Here is a 24578-nt window from a genome sequence, read left to right on the forward strand (position 1 = left end):
TTTCTTTCTTTCTTTCTTTCTTTCTTTCTTTCTTTCTTTCTTTCTTTCTTTTCTTTTCTTTCTTTCTCTTTCTTTCTTTCTTCCTTTCTTTCTTCCTTTCTTTCTTTCTTTCTTTCCAGCTTGTTTCTGTTTCTGCAGAAAAGCCCTTAATGAAGTTGTGTCATACGATGGTGTTATTTCAAAGGATTCCTTTCTTTCTTATGCTGTGCTAAGTTAGAGGGTGGAACCTTAAGCTTTTTGATACATTGGATTAATTAGTACCAAAATTTTTCTGGTCTTTTTCTTGATATATAAGCAAAAGCCACAGTCTCTAAGCAGAGATGAGGAATCCGTTGGGGATACACACACACACACACACACGCACACACACACACACACTATTTTGAAAAATATTTTTCCTTCATTGCCTGTACAGGTAAAATAGAATGTCACAATTTCCATTTTTTCACTTTGTAAATGGGAGTCATCTGACTTAATGACTAATGGTGTATAATGTGCTACTGGAGAATGTCCTTTTGAATAGCAGACATTGGTTTTAGTCTTTTTGCAAAGTTTGATTTGGAAAGGTAAGAAGTTGCATAAGGGAAATGGGCTGATATCCAGAGAAAATAAATGTTAGTGTGCATTTATTATTTGTTTATGTTTGTATAGCCTTCATATGTGCATAGAACCAGGGACATTTATCTTTTCTGCTTTTTTATATGTTTATTACATATCATGTTCTTAATAGAGTTGTACCTATTGGCAGGTTTTTATTATGGGGACTTTTAACGTGTTTTTATATTTGATACTTCTTGACTTCCTAGAGGTCATGAAATGTTAGTCCATCCCCGTTAGCTTTGAGTGAAAATTTCTAATCTTCTGGAGATTAGATTAGATGCATTAAAAACATGAGTTACTTTGTGAAATGTTAATACTATTTTATTAGTTACATATAGGTATGGATATTCAAAAACAAATCTCTAATTTTCTTACCATATCTTTTTATACACCTCCAGCTCACAGCCAAAAAGTCCCAAATTCATATATAAATAAATCTTCCAAAAGGTCAAAAATACAATATTTTGCAAATATTTCAAAAATTTAAAAGAACTTCCATAGTATAGGATCATTCAGAGACAGATACCTTGCTAAAAATCCATCTTTACTAAACAGATTTACTGCTGAAAAGAAAGGGAAGTTGTTGCTGCACATTATGTAGAACTTTTCAGATAACAACATCCATGTATCTATGTCAACAAATAGGAGGTGTTAACTAGAATTCATTCAGTAAGTATTTGTTGAACCTGGGTGCCAGGTACTATTCCTGGGATGGTAATAGCCCTTATTCTCTAGAGGATGTAATGAAAGGATTTGTTATAGCCTCAGGCCAACAGTAATTAGCAAAAATAGTAAACTTGGTCTTTTGATAAGAAACAATTTTTAATACAATATTCTTCAAGTTCTGTGATTTCCATAATTTCAGAGTGGGTCTGCAGTTGAATTTATAAGGTTGTACCTAAAGTGGAGATCAGTACATCATTACTCTAGTTTTAGTTTAGGCTAGCTTCCCCAAAAATAAAATTTGGCAAACTTTTAGAAGAAAAAAGGTTTTCTCTATGGATTTTACCAAGACTATTAAATAAAATGATTACCAACTTGCTCTTAGGTCCCAAACTATCCAAATACCTTAATGATCTACCTCTTCATGAATTGTAAAACTGATTTGATGAAATAATTTTGAATATAACTTTTAGGTAATCTTTATACATATACTTTTATGCAGTTATTAACATTTGTGTAATGCTGTTTGCAAGACTGATTTTATATGACATAAAAAGCTCTCAGGCTTCCCTGGTGGCGCAGTGGTTGAGAGTCCGCCTGCCGATGCAGGGGACACGGGTTCATGCCCTGGTCCGGGAAGATCCCACATGCCGCAGAGCGGCTGGGCCCGTGAGCCATGGCTGCTGAGCCTGCGTGTCCGGAGCCTTTGCTCCGCAACGGGAGAGGCCACAACAGTGAGAGACCCACGTACTGCAAAAAAAAAAAAAAAAAGCTTTCACAAAGATTTTAAAATTATATTCATTTTCCTTCTATTGAGGCCATTTTCATTTTTGAAAAATCACCCTATGGTAAGGTATCCCATGATGGTGACAGTGTTAGATTTAGCTTCTTTTTTATAAATTGAGAATAGCCATTTCCCATAATCGTTATGAAGGCTAAATGAGATAATGTTTGTAAAAGGATTTAATAATTTGTGGAGTTCAATTCAAATACAAAAAGTATTATATAATCAAATTGCCTCTGACATCAGTAGGCAGCTTTTTATTGTGACAGGAAACATCTATTGAGGGTTAAGGTAATGAAGATGGAACATTTTTCAGAGAAGAACCTTATGACACTGGTGACTTTAGGGATATAAATAAGATTATGGAAAAATAATAACTACTTCCAGAGAGATCAAAATGACCTCGTGGGCTTCTAAGACAACATCAAAGTATTTTTTGGCACTACCTTGACTCTGGCAGGGTGCAAACTAAACAGTTGCCCAGAGAGGCCAAATCATTCAAGTGTGGGTTTCAAAATGATAACCTGCTTTATGCTGGGTATAGGGCTGTGTCCTTCCCACAGCTAATTTGTTTCTAGGGAATTGGAAGGGCCCAGTATGAGTTCATAGTGTGTATGGTTCTGCGGTGGGGGCTGGGGGGTGGGGTAGGATGAAGGAAAGTCTAGTAGACTTTTTAAAAGTACAATTTCAGTGGTTATCTCTTTTTTTAAATAAGTAATAATGAATATTTAGAACAAAGACAGTTTTGTAAAAAGGAAATTGCCTAGAATCTGAACTATAATGTGCTTTGTTTTTATGACATTATTTAAATCTGGAGGGTTTTCCATTTACGAAAAAAAAGAGGTCAGGGGACAAAGTTTAAGCCCTCATACCTCACAGGTTCACTGTAGGGAAAAAATTACAAATGAGGAGGAAAATGCGTTCAGATAGAAAAGTTAGTCCTGAATTTGGGTATTCAGTAATAGAACTTGTTGAACTTTTTATTAGAGGCAAGCAAGGAGTCCCTAAAGTAAAATCCTTTGTGTTGACATTAGGTTATGTGTTACACCACAGTAACTTTTGTTCAAACTTTGTTTTTATTTAGCATTTAGCAGAAGAAAAACCTGATGGCCTTATCAATGAAGCTTCTAGGTATTCATTTATTTAAAGTATATATTGATTACTGGCTAAATGGAAAAAGAAAATGATTGATATGAAAAACAAAACAAGCTGAGAAACATAAAAACATAGTCAAGGAAGATCTTTTCTCTATTTAAAACTATATTATAGCATAAAGTGAGTGCTGAGCACAGGAGTTTTTTGTGAGGAACTTGGAAGATGTTCACGTTTAAAAATATTTTCTTGTTCTCATACAATTTCTTTGGGATTGAAAATGATTATTAAAAAAGAGTTGAGGGCTTCCCTGGTGGCACAGTGGTTGAGAGTCCACCTGCCGATGCAGGGGATGCAGGTTCGTGCCCTGGTCTGGGCCACAGCAGTGAGAGGCCCACGTACCACAAAAAAAAAAAAAAAAAGAGTTTATTCACTTCCTGTCTTCTTTAACAGTAATTCAGTTGATTCAACTGTTCACTGTTACTCAGAGCAACAGAGGAATAAATATGGAAATAGTTGCAATTTGGCATTTAGAACATTTTTTGTTTAAATACCTGTATGTTCCTAATTGGGTTCTCTTTAGACTTACGAATATTTAAATTGGTTTGCCTACCCTAAGCATATTCTTGCTAATGGGAAAAGAGTTTTGGGATAGACAACAGTCACTAAATACGCTCTTGGGTTTGAAAGGGAGGTCTCCCTCCACTCCAAGATTTGCTACAGATGATCTTGACATAAACAATAGACTGCAAGGAGGTGATTGATTCCCTATCATTTTAGAATATGGTACTCTGTTGTTTTGTAATCCTGCCTGAACACTTCATTTGATATTTAGCTATGATTCACATTAGACTGAACTTAAATATTTTTGTAACTTTTTCCTTATTAAAATGTTTGTTATAGAAAATATAAGCCAAATAGAAAAGAGCAAAATGTTACAAAAGCCAAAAAAAAGCTAAATATAGGAGCCCTCCAATTTGAAGATTGCAACTGTCTATATTTTGAGATGTGCACATTCAATCTTTATTCTTATGAAATTTACTTAAATAAAAATGGGACTGTGATGTACATACTGTTGAAACCCGCTTTTCAGTGAACTGAAGTTGATTTATTTTTGAGAATTTGGTTGTTCTTTGAAATAATTAGCTATACCTTCAGGTAGCATAAAACCAGTATTGGGAACAAATAGTCTAGTGATTAAACTTTCCTGAAGAATTGAGGAAATTTTAAAGAATACTCAGCTTTACTACTCCTGTTAATAGAAAATAGAGTTTCTAATTATAGTAAGCTATTTTGTTATCCAGCATCGTGTCAACTGGATTCTTTAACTTGAATTTCTGTAGTTTATCTGTTTTACAGAGAAAATAAATATTCGTAGTGATGAAGATAATTGTTCAAGATCCAAGTGTAGTTTTTTTAAAAAAACTGTTCAATGTAGTATTAATGTTAAGTGAACTTGTTCTTTGTATTTCTTTGAAAATTATGGTAATTATTACCTGGAATATTTTAGTAAGTAGAGTGTCTTTGTTCGTACCACATTGGATATCGGAATTTTATGCATTTCTTTACAAAGAAAATCATGAGTTGAAAATCATCCTAATTGTAAACTATCCTTGATTGTAAACTTTTTGAGGCTTATCTTTGTAGTTTCAGAGTAGCAAGTAAGAGCACTTAGTAAATATTTTTTGAATGAATAATTTGAAATCTGAGTTATATAGTGATGAATATAATTCATCCTTACTGTTTGAAGGATGATAAATAGTTTAGGAGTAAATTAAATCATTACATAGAGTACTATATCCTTCTTAGCTGCTAATTGATCTTGAGGAGGTGTTTCTTATTTATTTTTAATGTCTTAACATTTCTCTTGACATCTGTTATTTGTTTGCTACTTTAGGCAAGTTGCTTTGGCGGATATCATCATCCTCAATAAAACAGACTTGGTTTCAGAAGAGGATTTAAGCAAATTAAGAACAACTGTTAGGTACAAAATTAGAAATGTTTGTTAAGTACCTACAAATTCAAAATGTGCTGTACGGAATATTTTTACCATGACTATTGCCCTGTAGAAATTTAAGGTTCAAGGTTGACTTGCTTCAGGTATCGTTAGGGAATCACATATTTTGTTGTTGCCTAATTGGCTGTTATGTAAATAGTGATATATAAAATTGTTCCCCATTGCTTACAGAATATACAGTTGAACCTTGAACAACACAGGGTTTGAACTGCCCAGGTCCACTTATACGTGGATTTTTTTCCAATAAACATAGTATCCGTGTTTTCATTGTACAGATCTTTAAGTTAACTAAGTATGGGGAAAAGTTTGTGTTCAATTAGAGATCATAATATGTGGAATTAAAAGAACTAGGGTTTGAGTCCTGATTCTGTTCAAACCCTTTCAGCTTCTTGCCCTTGGGTAAGTCATTTATCAATTCCTTTGTTTTTGAGGCAGAGATAGCAGTATGAGGATTTTCGATGGTGAGGGGGCTTGGTGCCTCTAACCCCTAAGTTGTTCCATGGTCAACTACAGTTCAAAGTTCATGACTGATATTCAGGGTCTTCTGACTCCCTCCTCATTTTCCTGTCTTCTCTTTGACTCTTTCCCTACATGAAGTGCCCTAACTTTACCCAGGACGGTTTACTTATTTTCTCATGGAGGTATCTTACCAAATCCTTTCTTTACTCTTAATGTATTCTCAACTCTCACTCTGTCAGTCCTTGAATTCCTTCTTTTTCTCTGTTTTTCTTTTATTTTTTTAAGCTATTTTAGCCATTCTCTGGAACTTATCCCTCCCTCCCACCTCTTTCTCTCTCCTTCCTGCGAAGTCTTCCCTGTCTCAGGTGGTTTCACTTTTCCCTGAACCCTCATTGACTTTGGTCTTCCTTAACTGTCATCTAACCATGCCTGTTTTCCAGCTAGCTTTAATGTCTTCAGTGTCCGTGGCCAAGGCCGATCAACATAGGACAATATGAATGGTACTCAGATATGTTAAAAGATCCAACAGTCATTTGGACTTTTCAAAGTTAAAAGTTCAGGGACTTTTAATTATTTTGTAAGACCTAAACTGATAAAAGCCATCTACAGAGAAACATTTGATAGCTTTTATTATTGGTCATCTTCAGTGCGTACAATCTGCTGACATCAGATTTTGAGTTTGTCAGTGCCAGTTCATATAATATATGTTACGAATTGAATCAGTAAAGGTAAAGCTCATTAGGATTTTGGCTGCAGTGGTTAATGATTGCAGAAGAAAGAATTCATATTTTTCTTCTTATTTGGCTTATTTTAGTAGTAATATCCTCTTAGATTTTACTATAAAAAGCTGTAAGAATGTCTCCATGTGGAGGGTAGGTAGTGCTGTGTAGTATTGAATAATGTTTAAAATCATGGACTTTGGAATCTGCGTTTGGTTTGAGGCATTGTTGGTAAGCTTCACACAGTGCCTGATACATAGTAAGTGCTCTGTTAGCTATTATTATCATTATTAGATTGTAGATTTTTTCTTAGTTTACATAGTAATTTCCATTACAGTGAATAAAAAAATGAAAGAAATAGAAAGATGGTTGATATTTTTGAAAAGTCTAGAAAGATGAAAGTGGTGAATGGAGATTATTTCTTTTACCCCTTTTGACACTGGTCTCCTAAATTTTGTTTCTCTTCTCAAAATCCTATGCATCATTGTGATTGTAGAACGGGGAACATAATCTATGTCGAACGGGGAACATAATCTATGTCACAAACATTTTGGGCATAAAAAGAGAAATTGTTACTACTGGACATTTCTATCCCCATACTGACTATGTATAAGCTGGATCTCTAACACAAGCAGTATTGACATTAGCCAGCTTGTTGCCAGCCTGTACTGTATAGCAATACCAGAAAAGAATTTGACAAAGCACTTTGATAAATTACAGACCCTTTGGGCTTTTTACCCTCCATTGTACCTCGGACTTGCGACTTACTCAGAATTAGATTTGAAGAGTTGGAAGAAGATAAACATGTTTGAGAGGAAATAGCCTTCAGGTTATAGAGTATATTCAAAAGAGAAGATTAAGAGTTTTGTGAATTAATAGAGAGACTTGCCTCAGAATCATTGGGAAGCCTTACCCATGAGAACAAGCTTGAACAAATAGCACATATCTTCATCAAGTAACCCTAAAGGCAATGGAACTGATGATATAAATAGATGAGGTGTACAGTTTACTGCAAAGGATTTAATAAGTATTTTTGGCGCCATACAAAAGGGAGCCGTATTTCATTATCTTTGTATCAGAAAGGGGAGGCCTGGCAGAGTAGGTAGAGATCCTAGCGAGAGAACTGAAGAGGTATTCTATTAAAAAACTGGATGTGGGGCTTCCCTGGTGTCGCAGTTGTTGAGAGTCCACCTGCCGATGCAGGGGACACGAGTTCGTGCCCTGGTCCGGGAAGATCCCACATGCCGTGGAGCGGCTAGGCCCGTGAGCCATGGCCGCTGAGCCTGCGCGTCCGGAGCCTGTGCTCCGCAACGGGAGAGGCCACAACAGTGAGAGGCCCGCGTACCGCAGAAACAAAACAAAACAAAACAAAAAAAAAACTGGATGTATGGCTGAATACTGAGGACAGGCTGGGGTCAAAGCCACTCGTAACTAGGTTTTTATATCTAGTGTGTGTATAGCCATTTCCACAGTGTGTGTGGAGGACAATTAGGTGTCAGTTAAAAGTTTATCTACTCATTTTAAGAATATTAGAATTACTGGCTATTTATAAATCATTTTTTCTAAAGTGAAGGGTCTTTATATAAATCACAAAGTAGCCCCTAATCTTTCAGTTGTGCAGTAGATTTTTGCATACCATGTTTTAATGCATAAGTGGAATGTACCTGATTTATGATTAGAAGGAAAAACTAAACTATGAAAAATGTAAGTTTGTTTTTTATTGTTTATTGTTCTCTAGCTTTAGGATATATTTGTATATGCTTACTTCATGTTTTAGAAATAATGTGATAGAATGGTTTTTTAAAAAGTTAACATTTTTTTACTTCCTCATTTTTATATTTATTTCAGATTAACAAATGGACTGGGAAAAATTTTAGAAACACAAAAATCAAGGTAATTTTAAAAGCTGTTACTAATATTAACAATAAATAATTTTAGTTAATAAATATTAAGTAATTGATAACTATGTTTGATTCTAATATAAGGAAGATACATGTGCATTTAAAAAAAATTAGGCCCAAAAGGTTGTTTTGAATGCTCTTTATAAATTAGTTTGGCATATTTAGTTAATATATTGTAACTGAGGTCTTGTAACTAAGACCTCAGAGCCATGATTACACTGTAACTGTGCTTTTGCTTTAATGAGGAAGAAAACATAGGATTTTGAACCACTCAAGGAAGTAATTAATATAGAAATCTGAAAAAGTATACTATTAGGAATCTTATCTTAATTTGAGATATTTAGATGGCTTTTTAATATTTTAAAAACTTTCTGAGTGTTTAATAGTTGCAAAAATAATGTCATGTAAAAATACATAGAACCTTTACATTTAAGTTCCTGATGCATTCTTTTTAAATATTTTGATTTTGATTTCCTATAGGTTCTTCTCTCTTTTTAATTTTGTTCGTACAGATGTGCCTTACTTTATAAAACAGATGTGTTCTTAAAACATCTGTAAAAGGAATTTCTGTAGATTGAACTCTATTTTGCATTGAGTGCTATCATGATTTCAGAAGATTTCTGTACAGAGGTATTTTTATTAACCTTATGTTTTAGCAAGAATGGCTTAGCAGCTGATAGACCCAGCAACATGCAGCTAGAAGCTCTGAGGCTCACAGCTGGCAGTCTAGTGCCACCCAGTTCTCAATTCAGAGATTCTGTCCTGGGAAGTACAGCAAAGGCCTTAGCTGAGTGGCTTGTCTGCCACGGTAGAGATCAGAGGTGCTGACAGACTGCCATAATGTTAGGCAGCAACAGCAGCAGCTGCTTATATGCATGTGAACAGCTGGGGAATTAGTTTGGCATGCATTCTCAGAAGCCACTCTGCTGGTAGAGGTAGCAGAAGAATGCCTTAGTGTTAAGTCCTCTATAAGCATATACCACATGTGCTCCCTTCATTTCAAATGCCAGTGTAGAAGGTCTGTGATAACCTAACTCATACCATGAGCCATTCCTTGGTATCTGTCTTCTTCCTGTTGCGTTACCATTTTCTTTCTTCTTAAATTTTCTGCTTTTTACAAAATGACACAGAGACAACCACATAATGCTTAATTAAGTTTTTAAAAATCATACCCATAAATAGCTGTGGTTTTGTTGTAATAGCATTTGTTCAGTTTGTATTTACAAATATTGTAAATCAGTTTTTTTGCCAGTACATCTGAGAATCTAGGAGCTTTCTTAAATAAAGAAAAAATTTTAATTTTCTTTCTTAAAAAAATTTTAATCTCTTAAGCATCTTGTGTTTGGCAAACGCTTACAATAGTAAAATGGCAGTCATAAAACTGCTATAAACGTGTAGAAAAAGCTTACCTTGAGTATTTAAGTTAAGAAATAAGAATGGCATAGTATGGTCTCATTGGTGAGACTTAAGTTGATTTTGAGGCAAATGGAAGTTCTGATGGACTTCAGGAGTGGAAGATTAGAAGAAGTGCCATTCTTATCTTTTCCAGACTTTTTTTTTAAATCTTGGAGATTAAGTGGACTGGATAGAGGAAAACCAAAGTCCAGTTGATCAATAATAAGTTAATCAGTTCAACAGTTTACTGATCATTCTACTAGTTGCTAGGCATTTCATGGAATGTTGAGGATTTAAGCAATGTATAAGGTAAAAACTCTGCCTTTAAAATTACTCATTTGGGAGAGACAAGAAAACAAGCAAAAATCAATATATTAAATATTATCAATATAACAGTAACATTAAATGCACAGGATCCTATAAGATCAGGAAGATAGAGGAACAACTGTTCAACTCTTCTTGATGAAGAGTCAGACTATTTTGACTGGTAAGGTTATCATTGACTTGAATCTTGAAGAATGAATAGGAGTTTTCCAGATGGACAAGAGTAGCAGTGGCTTTCTTGACATAAGGAAGATTTTGTATTCCAGAACCTGTGAATATTTTAGAATGGCTAGAACACATTGTGTTATATTGTGGAGAGAAAAAGAGGTATGACTGTGGAGATGGAGAAATTACCACAAAGGGTCTTGAACACCATGACACGTGGTTTGGATTTTCTCCTGTAGGCAGCAAGGAATTAATGAAGGATTTTAAAAGCAGTATGAGGGCTTCCCTGGTGGCGCAGTGGTTGAGAGTCCGCCTGCTGATGCAGGGGACACGGGTTCGTGCCCCAGTCCGGGAAGATCCCACATGTCGTGGAGCGGCTTGGCCCGTGAGCCATGCCGCTGAGCCTGCGCGTCCGGAGCCTGTGCTCCGCAACGGGAGAGGCCACAACAGTGAGAGGCCCGCGTACCAGAAAAAAAAAAAAAAAAAAAAGCAGTATGACTCTTGGGAGGTGGATTGAATGTGGTGCTATTCTCCAAGTTAGGAAATACAGGAAGGAGGGGCAACTTTGGGGTAGGGTAATGATAGCAGTGGGTTTGGTAAAGGGGATTAGTTCCGTTTTGTAAACATTGAGTTTGAGATGCCACTAGGGAGGGCATTTGGAAATTTAGCTCTAGAGTTCAAGACTTACTATTGGGTGGTATCAACAACTCGTAGGTCTGGGGTGGTCTGGTGGCCCCTGTTTCTGAGACTCACTGAACTTTGAAAAGACGACTATATCTCTGGAGTAGTAGCTGAACTCCCCTCCCCTGAGACAGCCAGAGCCCTCTTCCTTTTTCATTCTCCTGTCCTTGGTCTTAAGCGACTTAAAGCAGTCTTTAGACATACGGATAATTGAAAGCTCCTCATAGAGAAAAGATTAGATACTCCTGGCATGGATAGTTCAAGAAATTAGAAGAAAAGATGAGCTTTGGAACTTTTTTCCTTCCCCTCTGTTTGCTTCATTCTCCCATTCAGTTTTTACATGATGATAATAGTCTATTTTTTCTGTGTTAATGTTTTGGAAAAGATCTGATGTTTTTATCTCTGAAGGGGGAAGTTAAATAAAAATTGATGCCATGAAAATTAGTTTTCTAGTTATATGCCTTGCATGAATGAAGGAATTTATTTTTGATGGTGGTACTAAAGTCCATGGCAACTTTCATCTGGAACCTTAGACTTTTTCCTCTTTTATTCTCCATTGAGAATCTGGTGAGATACAGTGAGAGACTTTGCTATTTTATTATTCTCTATAGAATTTAACCTGTATAGGTCTTTTGTTGATCCTATCTGTTTTGAAAATATCAAAAGAATCTGGGTACAGAGCAGAATTATTTCTAAATCTATGATATGTATTCTCAAGGACACTGTTGCAGTGAAAACTGTAGTGTATTTAGAAACTTGTGTTTCAAACTGACTTTTGGTATTCACACAGTTGACCTGAATTTTGGTATTTACACAATTAGCATGTGTAAACTTTTTAAACTTTAAGCTATTTCCTAAGTTAAAGGTGATAAACTTGGTGGAAAACTTCATCCACTTGGCACCTGTCAGTATAAATATTTGCTCAACTGTGATGGTGTGAAAGGAAATAGGTTTAATGTTAAGGCTTTGGTCTCTTATGTAAATTGATATTCAAAAATTTCTTCATGGAACATTTACTTCTTTGCTTGATTATTTTCCTAATTCTGTTCATCTAGAATGTCCAGAATTTGAAATGTTACAGTCTGTTAATATAGAACTCTGGAGTATTCTTCTTTTAATAAGATGGGAATTTGTCTGCCTTGTGCCAGGAGAGGTGTTCACAATCTAACAGTATCGTTGCCACAAGTATGAATATATGGCAGCCTGTTGAGAATGAACAAAGCAGACACAGCTGGTCAGCCCTAAGTTAAAGGGGATGGCTTTTACATGTTTTTGTATTTGAAAAAGTTTTGAATTTGCAAAGTTTTGTTTTCCTTGTGAGAAAATTTAATAAATGTTTGGCAAATCCCTGGAGTATGATTTTGAGACTTAATTATAGTTGTCATTTTCTTCAAACATTCCTTCATTATAGCTTTGATTATGGAGAAATCACTGTCCTTTACTGTTTCATAGGCTGACGTAAAATTTGGAACTCACATCACTAGTCTTTATAAATTTACTTTTATGTATTTAAACCAAACCTAATGCTAATTGTGATATAATCTCTTCTGATTTTAATCTCTGCTTTCCTAATAAATTAGGCTTAATTACCACCAAATAATTATAATAGAAATGTTTATTCAGACAGAGCACTAACTGAGAAGTTTCAGTCTATATGCAACCCCATCTGAAGGAAATAAAAATCAAACCACATTCTTTAGATGTAGATAAGGGTCCTAGAGTGAATATTTATACATTGATCGTTTGACTCCTCATATTCTTATGATACTACCTGTTGTATCATGAAAGCAGGGAGGTGGAGTAAAAGAAATACAGAAATTCCAATGTACCTATACTACTGTGTTATTTCCATTTGTTCAATTTCCCTCATTTCATCTTTTGAGTAATAAACTGCTCCTTTTGAAAAATTTCAGTTCTTTAACTGATTTTTTTTTTGGTTATAAAAATATAGTTTGAAAAGCTCAAATTTTCAGGATTGAAAAGATAATTGAAGGTAAAAACAAACCAAAAAACCCACTACAATTTATTGAAGCAGTAACCAAGTAATTTTCTGCCTTGGTCTTAAACCATTTATTCAATTTTTAAAATTTTATAAATTCCATAAAAAATTTTTTACAACAGCTTTTTGTTCCTTGCCTGTCATTTTATTTTTCCCAAAATAGTATATACTGATTAACATTTATGTCTGCATTTCTAGCAGAATAGAGATTTTTTTTCTTGATTAATTGAATATATTTTACAGAAATTAACACTTCAAAATGGTTTTCTTTCTTATAGAGTTGATCTCTCAAGTATATTAGATCTTCATGCCTTTGACAGCCTCTCTGGAATAAGGTATGTTTCCTGTATTTTGGTCACTTTTATTATAATGTACTTTTTATTTCACAGTTATAGGAGTTACAGGAATAATTTACAGAGATGCACATTTGATTTATGCTTCCTGTCATTTCTTTGGCATACACGACCATTCCTAATGATTACATTCTTGAAAGTTTTGCTAAATGTATGTTCGGAAATCACGTGTATTCTCCTACAGAAATTATAGTGTAAATGGTAGTTAACTTTAGAAACTTATTGTTAATATTTCTTTACCAACCACTATGTGTAATTCTTTCCATGAGAAAATGTATGAAATACATAGAAAATTTTAGTTCGGCATGTTCCCACAGATACTCCCTTTCCTGTAGTGATGGATCAGTTTCCTGCCTCTTTCCCCAGAGAGAATCCTTTTGATAGGGAAAGAAGAACAAATGGTTTTTCCTTGGACATTGATATCTTTTTTAATCATCCTTACCCATTTTTAAGTGTACAGTTCAGTAGTGTTAAGTATATTCACATTGTTTGCAGTGGATCTACAGAACTTTCTCATCTTGCAAAACTGAAACCCTATACCAATCAGATCACAACTCCTGGTGTTCCCCTCCCTGCAGCCCCTGGGAACCACCATTCTGTTATCTGTTTCTAAGAATTTGACTACTTTAGGTACCTCAAATAAGTGAAATCATACATTATTGGTCTTATCATGACTGGCTTATTTCACATAGTTCTCAAGTTTCATCCATTTTGTAGCATGTGACAACATTGTCTTTTTAAAGGCTAAATAATATTCCATTTTATGTATATACCATTTTTTCTTTATCCATTTATTCATTGATGGACATTTAGGTTGCTTCTTCCTCTTGGCTATTGTGAATAATTCTGCTATGAACATGGGTTGGGTGTGCAAATCTCTCTTCAAGATCCTGCTTTAAATTCTTCTGGATATATGCCCAGAAGTGAGATTGCTGGATCATACGGTAATTCTGTTTTTAATATTTTGAGGAATCACCATATTGTTTTCCATAGCAGCTGCACCATTTTACATTCCCACAAACAGTGCACAAGTGTTCCAGTTTTTCCACATCCTTGCCATTTTCTGTTGTTTTTGATAGTAGCTGTCCCAATGGATGTGAGGTGATAGCTCACTGTGGTTTTGATTTGCATTTCTCTAACAATTAGATATTGTGCATCTTTTCATTTACTTGTTGGCCCTTTGTATATTATCTTTGGAGAAATGTCTGTTCAAGTACTTTCCCCATATTTTAGTTGGATTATTTGTTTTTTGTTGTTGTTGTGGCTGAATTGTAGGTGTTCTTAAATAATCTAGGTATTAACCCCTCATCAGATATATGATTTGCAAATATGTTCTCCCATTTCCTCTGAAGTAAGATGAGTCATAACACCCTTATGTGAAAGGTAACCTCTCTCCACCCAGAGGAAAAGAGCATCCTATCTCTGAAGACAAAGGGAGACACGAGGAATCTGAAGGCATAGGCCTCTCTGAGTTTCCCCTAGTTTTACTACTCTTGGCTCATCCTCTGTCCTGTCATATCTTTCTGTGGCTTTTCACTCTTCATCAAACCTAGCACAAAAACACTCAGGTTTAACCATTTCTTCAGGTCTTCATTTCCCTATGAAGGTTCCTTTGTCAAATAAAACCTTTATTAAATAAATGTATATGCTTTTCTGTTGTTAATCTTCGTCAGTCTAATTTTCAGACCCAGCCAGGGACTCAAGAGGTAGAGGAAAACTTTTTCCTTCCCTGTGGAAGTTGTAGGCAGTCACTGTCCAACATTAAATACTGAACACAGGGAAAGAACATAGAATTTTTCAAACATTTTCTAAGGTCATTTCATTCCACACTTAGTGCATTAGTGACACTTAAGGAAGCAGCTGTTTAAGGTGAAGCCTTGTTCAGGATAACGCCCCTGCATAACTTTTCTTTGTGCTTAGATGCTCAACAAGAGAATCCTTTCCTGAGCAACCAGCTGGGAAGGATTTAATTTGACACTTTCCCTATTAAGACCCCCCAAGGAGACTCATTCCCTCCAACAGTTCCTAGGAGCCTTTTCTCTTTCCTAAACTTGCTGTTACTAATTTACCCCTCACTGTTCTTCAAGGCAAAACATCTGCAAGGTTTTAAGTCCTTTTCCTCCTCCTGACCTACCCCCATCAGTCTCTAAAGGTACGCTGCAGTTGTTATAGTTATAATCTATGGCATATTGATCTTTTGCTCTTTCCATATCAGAACAATGCATTTTTAGGATTCTGACCTTTTGTTTTCTCTCAACTACTGGTAACTGACTGTATAGAAGTCTTACATTTACGGATACTGTTTTTTGTTTTTTTTTTTTTAAGTAGGTATATTCAAGGGAAAACATTGATAAAGGAAAAATTTACCCTTCTAATTTTCTTTAGGTTCAGCATTATTTTCATCTGAGGAAGCATGTGGAGAGTTGATGAAATTTTGAGCAATTGTAAAATGCTTATGTATATTTTCCTAGGCCTGTATTAGATCTTTTGGAAATAAAAAAGAAATTTATTTAACATATTTAACCACACCAAGTAGTGTTGCTAAAGGTTAGTTTTTATCTCTATTATGTGTATATATATGTATGTAAATGTATATACATTTTTAAGAAAAGTTTTTAAACAGTCTGCCAGTGTTTGTCTATTAGAATATGTAAACAGCATGTAAAATTAGAGCTGTGTAATAGATTCAGTTGTGGAAAGTCTCTCCCTTGTTTAGCTTTGTATCTCTCAGTAATATATAAGGTTAAATCAGAAGTGTATTGAGCTCTGAATTTATAATCAGTTATTCTTAGTTTGCAGAGAAAACTTCAGACTGTGCCAACAACACAACCTCACCTTGATCAGGTAAAAAAATCTTTAAAAAATGTTTTTAAAGTATCTCTTTAACTAAATTGTTCTGTTTAGGATTGTTTTATTAGAATTTTTTTTATAAAGCATTTTTGAACTATTTTGACAGTTTTCAGAATTTAAATGCGTAATAGGAGTTCATCAAACCAGAGTTATTTAGAATCTTAGAAAATCATGCTTTTTAGCTTCTCCTTTCCACAGGTCAGTCAACATATTTTGATTAGTTCTTCTGAAGGGAATTACTATATAAAAGCAGCCTGGGGGTTCTTTATGCAGCCTGTTTTTAACTATATTTAACTAACTGATTAAGGAAAAGTCTAGTACGGGCATCCATGGCTAATTTAAATAAAAATTGACTTTGATTTCACCTTCAGGTAGCACTGTAAATTTGAACTCCTTAAGGTGTTTTTCATGCTCTAAAACTATAATTCCTGAGGTAGATATTGCAGATGCTGGGAACAAAGAAAGTATATTTTCACTGTAGCCATCTTTCTTTTAAGCAAGTTGTGGATGGTGGAGCTTAAGTGTAACTTTTTTTTTTTTTAACATCTTTATTGGAGTATAATTGCTTTACAATAGTGTGTTAGTTTCTGCTTTATAACAAAGTGAATCAGTTATACATATGTTCCCATATCTCTTCCCTCTTGCGTCTCCCTCCCTCCCACCCTCCCTATCCCACCCCTCTAGGTGGTCACAAACCACCTAGCTGATCTCCCTGTGCTATGCAGCTCCTTCCCACTAGCTATCTGTTTTACATTTGGTAGTGTATATATGTCCATGCCACTCTCTCACTTTGTCACAGCTTACCCTTCCCCCTCCCCATATCCTCAAGTCCATGCTCTAGTAGGTCTGTGTCTTTATTCCCGTCTTACCCCTAGGTTCTTCACGACCCTGCAATCCCACTACTGGGCATATACCCTGAGAAAACCATAATTCAAAAAGAGTCATGTACCAAAATGTTCATTGCAGCTCTGTTTACAATAGCCAGGACATGGAAGCAACCTAAGTGTCCGTCAACCGATGAATGGATAAAGAAGATGTGGCACATATATACAATGGAATATTACTCGGCCATAAAAAGAAACGAAATTGAGTTATTTGTAGTGAGGTAGATGGACCTAGAGTCTGTCATACAGAGTGAAGTAAGTCAGAAAGAGGAAAACAGGGCTTCCCTGGTGGCGCAGTGGTTGAGAGTCCGCCTGCCGATGCAGGGGACATGGGTTCGTGCCCTGGTCCGGGAATATCCCACATGCCGTGGAGCGGCTAGTCCCGTGAGCCATGGCCGCTAAGCCTGTCCGTCCGGAGCCTGTGCTCCGCAATGGCAGAGTCCACAACAGTGAGAGGCCCGCGTACCGCAAAAAAAAAAAAAGAAAGAGGAAAACAAATATCGTATGCTAACACATATATATGGAATCGAAGGAAAAAAAAGGGTAACTTCTTAAAACACGGTGAAAAAGGGGCATATGAGTGAGCAGTGTGCCTGGCATTCTCTCCTTTATCTTGAGACTGTTACTTATTTTTTGAGTCATTAATTGTAATAGGGCCAAGATAATAGCATACTTGTTCATTTGTCTTCATTTTGGCTCATATTTATGGAAACTATACTACCATGTTTGTGGCATTTTTCTCTGCAAAACTTTTAATAGAATATTCATCTTCATTTATCTATTTTATTGAAGTGTAATTGACCTACAGTGTTATTACAGAATAAGATATTACTAGTTTTAGGTGTACAACGTAATGATTCAGTATTTTTATACATTACGAAATGATCACCATGGTAAGTCTAGTTACCATCTGTCACCATACAAAGTTACTTCAATATTATTGACTATATTCCCTCTGCTGTACATTACATCCCTGTGACTTATTTATTTTACAGTTTGGAACTTTGTATCTCTTAGTCTCCTTCACCTGTTTTGCCTATCCCCCTGCCCCTTCCCTTTGGCAACTACCAGTTTGTTCTCTGTTATCTATGAGTCTGTTTCTGTTTTGCTATGTATGCTTGTTTGTTGTGCTTTTTAGTTTCTACATATAAGTGAAATCATAAGATATTTGTCTTTCTCTGTGTGATTTATTTTACTTAGCATAATACTTCTAGGCCCATCCATACTGTCACAAATGGCAAGATTTCAGTCTTTTTATGGCTGAGTAATCATTGTGTGTATACATACATACACACACACACACACAACACATATACCACATCTTCTTTATGCATTCATCAGTCGGTGAACACTTAGGTTGTTTCCATATCTTGGCTATTGTAAATACATAATGCTTCAATGAACATTGGGGGGCATATATATTTTCAATTTAGTGTTTTCATTTTCTTTGGATAAATGCCCAGAAGTGGAATTGTTGGATTGTATGGTAGTCCTATTTTGAATTTTTTGAGGAAGCTTCATTATTATTTTCCATAGTGGCTGTACCAATTTTCATTCCTACCAACAGTGCATGAGAGTTCCCTTTTCTCTACATCTCCACCAACACTTTTTATTTGTTGTCTTTTTGAGAATAGCCATTTTGACAGGTGTGAGGTCATATCTCATTGTGGTTGATTTGCTTTTCCCTGATGCTTAGTGATATTGAGCATCTTTTCATGTGTCTGTTGGCCATCTGTATGTCTTGGAAAAATGTCTGTTCATATCTTCTGCCCATTTTTTAATCAGATTGTTTGGGTTTTTTGTGATACTGAATTGTGTGATTTCTTTGTATATTTTGGATATTAATCATGTATTAGACAAATCAGTTGCAAATATCTTCTCCCATTCAGTAGGTTGCCTTTTCATTTTACTGATGGTTTCATTCACTGTGCAAAAGCTTTTTGGTTTGATGTAGTCATAGTAGTTTATTTTTGCTTTAGTTGCTCTTATCTGAGGAAACAGATCCAAGAAAATATTGCTAAGACCTATGTCAAAGAGTGTAGTGCTTCTGTTTTCTTCTAGGAGTTTTTTGGTTTCAGTTCTTACATTTAAGTCTTTAATCCATTTCAGGTTTATTTTTTATACGGTTTAAGAAAGTGGTCTAGTTTCATTCTTTTCCATGTAGCTGTCCTGTTTTCCTAGTACCATTTACTGAAGAGACTGTCTTTTCCTCATTGTATATTCTTGCCTCCTTTGTCATAGATTAATTGACCATATGAGTGTGGGTTTATTTCTGGGCTCTGTATCCTATTTCAGTGAACTGTGTGTCTGTTTATGTGCCAGTACCATACTGTTTAGATTTCTATAGCTTTATAATATAGTTTGAAATCAAGGCGTGTGATACCTCCCTCTTTGTTTTTTCTCAAGATTGCTTTGGCTTTTTGGGTCTTTTCTGGTTCTATACAAATTTTAGGATCATTTGTTCTAGTTTTGTAAAAAAAAATGCCAAGGGTATTTTGATAGGGATTGCATTGAATCTGTAGATTGCTTTGAGTGGTATGGACATTTTAACAATATTAATTCTTCTAATCCGTGAGCACAGTATATCTTACTTATCTTTCACATGAGTGAATGAGAGAAGTTACAAGTCCCTAGAGGTAGAATTTTTAGAAAAATTCTTATGATACTCAGTATTAGTCATAAAGAAGAAATTGAAGCACATCACATTCTTCTAGGTGAAGGACATCATACTAGGAGTCATAGGAGTAGAAGATGAAGAATATGTAGTATTTACTTTCAAGAACCTGTATCATGGCCATTATCTATACCCACAGTATCTTGAATGTACCCCTGTCGTGGCATTTATAATGTCTTGTAGTTTGGGTTGAAGTGCTTTTCCCTTATGGTAGTCTATAAATTCCTAAATATACATTCCTCGTTGCTTAGCACAGGATGTGGTATATGGTGGGTGCTCAGTGAAGAATGAAAAGCTGTGATTCTCAAATGGGGATGTAGGTCAGAATCACTTGTAGGCTTTTAAAAAATATTGGACATTCAGTGGTCCCCATCTCTCACATCTCCAGGAGTAGACCTTGGGTATGTGCAAATTAATGTGTATGTATATTTTTAACATTTTATTATGAAAATTTTCAAAGATATACAAAAGTAGAGAGAATATTAAAATGAATCAATCCCCTGTGCAGATGACCCAGTTGCAATGGCTTTTACCATTTTGCCGATTTTATTTTATCCATCTTCCTAACATTTCTTTTGCTGGAGTGTTTTAAAAAAATTTTTAATGGAAAATTTCAAGCATAAATATAAGTGGAATAGTATAATGTACCTGCAAATACCCATCACCTTTGCTGGTATGTATTAAAGCAAATCCCAGACATTAAGTTATTTTACCAGTAAATAGGGCATGTCTATTTTTTTTAAAAAAGCTCTGCAGGAGATTCTGATGCACTTTCCTGCTTTAGATATATAAACATAGGACAGAGTATAATATAATATTGCAGATCAAGGACTATGGGTTTCAGAAGCATGAACAGTCTCATTTGGTTTAGTGGATCTGAAGCTTCATGAAAGATAGTTTTTTCTTTTTTCTTTTTTCTTTTTTAACATAAAGCATACAGGGTTTTAGAGTACAAGTCAATGTATCTTTACTTACATTTGTGCCTATATAGCTGTCCATATGTACACATGAACACATATCTCTGTAATTCTCACTCAGATCAAGATAAAGATTTCCCAAACTGTTAAGAGAGTTCCCTTGTGTCCCTTCCCAGTTGGTAACCCTTCTTCTTCCAAAGATGTAACTGCTATTCTGATTTATACACTAAAAAGTAGCCTTAAACTAGGAGGTTTTTTGTTTTTTGTGTTTTTTTAGACTGGAAAGAGCAATCCAGATCTTTAAAAGTGGGAAAGTGACAGTGCTCTAGAAGAGCAGTATTCTAGTGCAGAAGTCCTGGTGAATGCTTGGTATTGGAATGCTGACCTAAGGTATTAGGTCTTTGATTTGCCAGACAAAGAGAACTCATGCTCTGCTATTGGACAGTGTCCGGTGAGCTGGATTGGAGTGTGGAGTCAGGAGACAAAGCAGGAAGATATTGCAGAAGTCCAGATACCCTGTGATTAGGGCCTGATCCATGCTGGTTACAGTGAGAATGGAAATGGTATAAAACGAGCACAGGCAGGCTTGCATGAATAGCCTGAGTAACTGATGGTGAGCAGTAAGGAGAGAGAGAAGTGATGGGAAACAAGCCTAGATAGACAAGAGGAACCTACTAGAAATAGGGAAATTTAGAAGGTAAACTGATTTGGATGAAAACACCAAATATTTAGCTATGTACCTGATGGCAGGATATCACAGCAGAGGTGATACAGGGGAAGAGGAGCAGAGGAGTGGAGTGTGGTGACAGAGGTTTTGTGTTCAAGCATGTTAGTGGACTTAGTTTTCCAGATGAAAAAATATATAGAAATTATTGCATATTAGGTATTGTTTGTAAAAGAGTAGAAAACTGAGGGAAATAACCTGGTAGGTTAAAGAAAAAACACAGCAAACTACAAAAATTTGGGAGTTATTCCTAAATTTTATTTTAGGTGCAGTACCTTATTTTGCTTCAGTTTTCTGAATTATTGCCTCAGGTTTCTGCTTCTTTCTGTGTCTGGGGAAAGGAGAGTTAATTTTAGGTTCAAAATAAACATTTTTTAGGTTCAAAAAGAAGTTTGAAATGGATAATACCTAGGACATATTATGTATGTCATTACAGTTTTATCACTGAGTGATGTTTAATGCATTTCTCTATTTTTCATGGTTTTCTTGGTCATCCTGATAAAGAGGACCTGGGTTTGGAAGGTGGTAAGGTAGATGAGAAAACCCAGGTGGAATTCTATGTATACTTATTAGTAGAGCCAGTTGTGAACTATGCATTGTGACCCTTATCTTCTGCACTGGGCATTTATGGGTTTCGTCTTCTTTAGGGTTTGTCTAATATGAGAAGAGTTTATTGGTACAGAAAAACATCTTGTTCTAAAAGTATCTCTCCCTCCTTGAGCCCCAGGATGCATTGTCTTAATTTTTAAAACCATGTTAAAAATTTCACATTGCAGTTAATTGTACCCCTTAGAGATATTGTCATATCTCTAACTTGCCAAAAGCAAAAATCATTCCTGATACAAAATTCTTTAAGCTAAGAATAAGACAATATTGAGTCCTATACTGAGACATTCCCAACGTTAAAAGCCAAGTTATCCAACTTGAATAAAATACATTTTAAGCATTTTTGAAAGTTGAATTACTACTGTCTTTTGAAACTGACAAATTATGTTTCATTTGGCAACCTTTTGCTGTATATTTTGATATGCTATATGACTTGCTATACATTTTGGTATGGAGTTTTAAGTATTATTTGTTAAGATATGTGGTTCTGGACAGTTATGCAAAGCTGTGCATTAGTGTGTTCGTCCTGCCTGTTTTAAAGCTTGGTTTCAGCATGTTATTATCCAAGGTGGTGTTTGTGCTTTTATTGTGTTATGCTTAGTCCTTGCGTATTTTTATCATTAATTTTGAAATTTTGGGTTACTGTGGCAAACGGAGGTTTGGATTTTAATTATGTGCTCAGCTAGAGGAAATCTTAAGCTTCTGATTCCTTAGAGTGGACAGTGAGAGGTTTATCAAGCTCAGGAGGAAAAATAAATCTCAGAGTTAACATTCTATAAATGTTGATGTCAACCTTCTAAAACCAAAGATGACATTATATTATCATTCTCATCTCTAGGAACTCTTCTTCCCTTGGTACATGTTTGGTCAGAGAGAAACTGAATCTTTTAACTTATATTTATTTTTCCCAGAAAATGTTTGCATTTTGTAGTTTATTTTTTCTAAGCCTCATCTTCCCCAATTTATAAAATGGAAATAGTTCTCTTTAATCCACAGGATTGCTGTCATGAGTAAATGAAAAGATGAAATAAAGTGACCCAGGCAAAAGTACCTCGTCCAGTACATAGTTGATACGCTCTCTATATTACCCTCCCTCTTAGTGCTGAGAATCTTGTAAAGAATGAATTAAACAATGAGTATCCTTTCATAAGAGTTTCTCTGTGTAAATACTAAGCCATTGACTAACTCTGCAGAATATAGAACATGGAGTTGCTGATACCAAAAATCAGCAAATATAGTGAAAAAGATATACCTAATATAGTTGTTAAGGCAACACAAATGCCCATGAATGTTTCCTTACTTTTCATCTTAAAACTTGTGATTTAAAAAAATATTTTGACATTACTATAAAAAAACCATTATTGACTATCTCTTGATTTACAGAGTATTATTACAGTCACATTCGAAGTACCAGGAAATGCAAAGGAAGAAAGTCTAAATGTCTATATTCAGGTGAATGCAATTTTAACTGATTAATGATTTATCAATTGTTTTGTTATGTAGTTGTTCCTATGAGCAGTGGTTGATCTTATTAAAATATGTCACTTGATACAGAATCTTCTGTGGGAAAAGAATGTGAGAAACAGGGATGACGACTGCATGGAGGTCATACGACTAAAGGTGCAGTACATAGCTTACAGCTTTATACTTTTGGACAAAGTCCCTTTCTTTGCTGTTACACAAAACCATATTTAGTCTTAAACACAAGGACTAGTTTTAGTCCAAATAACCTTTGTCTGTTTTATTTCCATTTCTGAAAAGAAGCTTTGGAAGTCATTGCATAAAGCATGATTTATTTGCACAGCTTCATTGAGTGTTGCAGCTAAAACAACCTGTGTGCTTTGAAACGTTACCCCCTGCTCTCTACTGCCAGGTGCTCAGAGCAGTTATCTGGCTAATGAGCTTGACTTGTTAAAACTCTCCTCCCCTTGGCACACAGCTTGGTTAGTCAGAGAAAACGGAAAGTTTTCTTGTGTTGATTTTTCTAAGAGAGCTTCATTAACAGAGGAGTAATATTAGAAATCTTGCCGCAGCTGAACCTTATGTTTCTTGATGAATTTAGCAGACACTAAACATTTGTTATTCTGTGAGGCAGTGTTACAGAGGACTAGAAGAATTCTTGCTCTGTTTGGAAATCCCTTCATATTACTTGATATTTGGGTATTATGTTACAAAAGGTGTTTTTTCCAGGGAGCAGTGGGTTCTAGGCTGTGTGCTTAACGAATCAACAGTCATTTGAGTGTCTACTCCTGTGTTTCCAGAAGTGTGCATAAGGTTTTATTATTACTGTGTATTATCATTACTGTTAGTAGCTAGATTCTCTGGCTAGCAGCCGACTTCCTAGGGCCACTAGAGTGACTGGGAAACTATTTTGGTTTAGATTTCTTCACTCCCTGTGCTGGTTCCACCTGGGATTGGTGCTGCAGAGCAGCACAGCTGAATCTATTCCCCAGTCGTTCCCCAGCAGAGGAACTAAGCCAGATCCTGCTGCTTCTTTATGACTGTGTCCCCATCTACATTCTGTGATCCTAATTGGAAGATCATACTTCATTCTGTAACTGCTTTTATCCCCTAGTACTGAATGGGGGGTGGTTACCTAGAAAAGCAACCATTTGGGCGTTTATACTAATGCAGCAACGAGACCTCTGTATAGAGTTCAGTGGCTCATCTTGCACCATCCCAGTCTGGATTTTGTCCTTAGTGTATGACAGTTGTTCTGCAGCTGTCCTCCTTGGTTCTTCTTTTGGCCTTCCTCTCATCACAGCAACGCT

At 35.5% G+C, this 24578-nt stretch overlaps 1 protein-coding gene across 4 annotated transcripts in view; it reads left to right on the top strand.

Annotated features, from left to right (window-relative positions):
* The window catches only part of LOC114884581 (COBW domain-containing protein 1), a 45928-nt gene that overhangs the window by 17763 nt on the left and 3587 nt on the right, over positions 1 to 24578 (top strand). Inside the window, exons 7-14 of one of the 4 annotated variants that reach the window (XR_003790864.1) lie at positions 3132 to 3178; positions 5037 to 5123; positions 8183 to 8227; positions 13078 to 13134; positions 15240 to 15304; positions 15945 to 15996; positions 23191 to 23259; positions 23362 to 23427. Coding sequence is in view for 3 of the 4 variants with exons in the window: in XM_029203624.1 (XP_029059457.1) it covers positions 3132 to 3178; positions 5037 to 5123; positions 8183 to 8227; positions 13078 to 13134; positions 15945 to 15996; positions 23191 to 23259; positions 23362 to 23427 (423 nt within the window). In the remaining variant the exon portion in view is untranslated. The remainder of the gene's footprint in view (positions 1 to 3131; positions 3179 to 5036; positions 5124 to 8182; positions 8228 to 13077; positions 13135 to 15239; positions 15305 to 15944; positions 15997 to 23190; positions 23260 to 23361; positions 23428 to 24578) is intronic. The other 3 variants (XM_029203624.1, XM_029203626.1, XM_029203625.1) reach the window with 3 other exon arrangements.

The sequence above is a fragment of the Monodon monoceros genome, unplaced genomic scaffold (genome assembly GCF_005190385.1).
Source record: "Monodon monoceros isolate NGI ecotype Baffin Bay Population unplaced genomic scaffold, NGI_Narwhal_1 Super_Scaffold_5, whole genome shotgun sequence".
NCBI classification, from domain to species: domain Eukaryota; kingdom Metazoa; phylum Chordata; class Mammalia; order Artiodactyla; family Monodontidae; genus Monodon; species Monodon monoceros.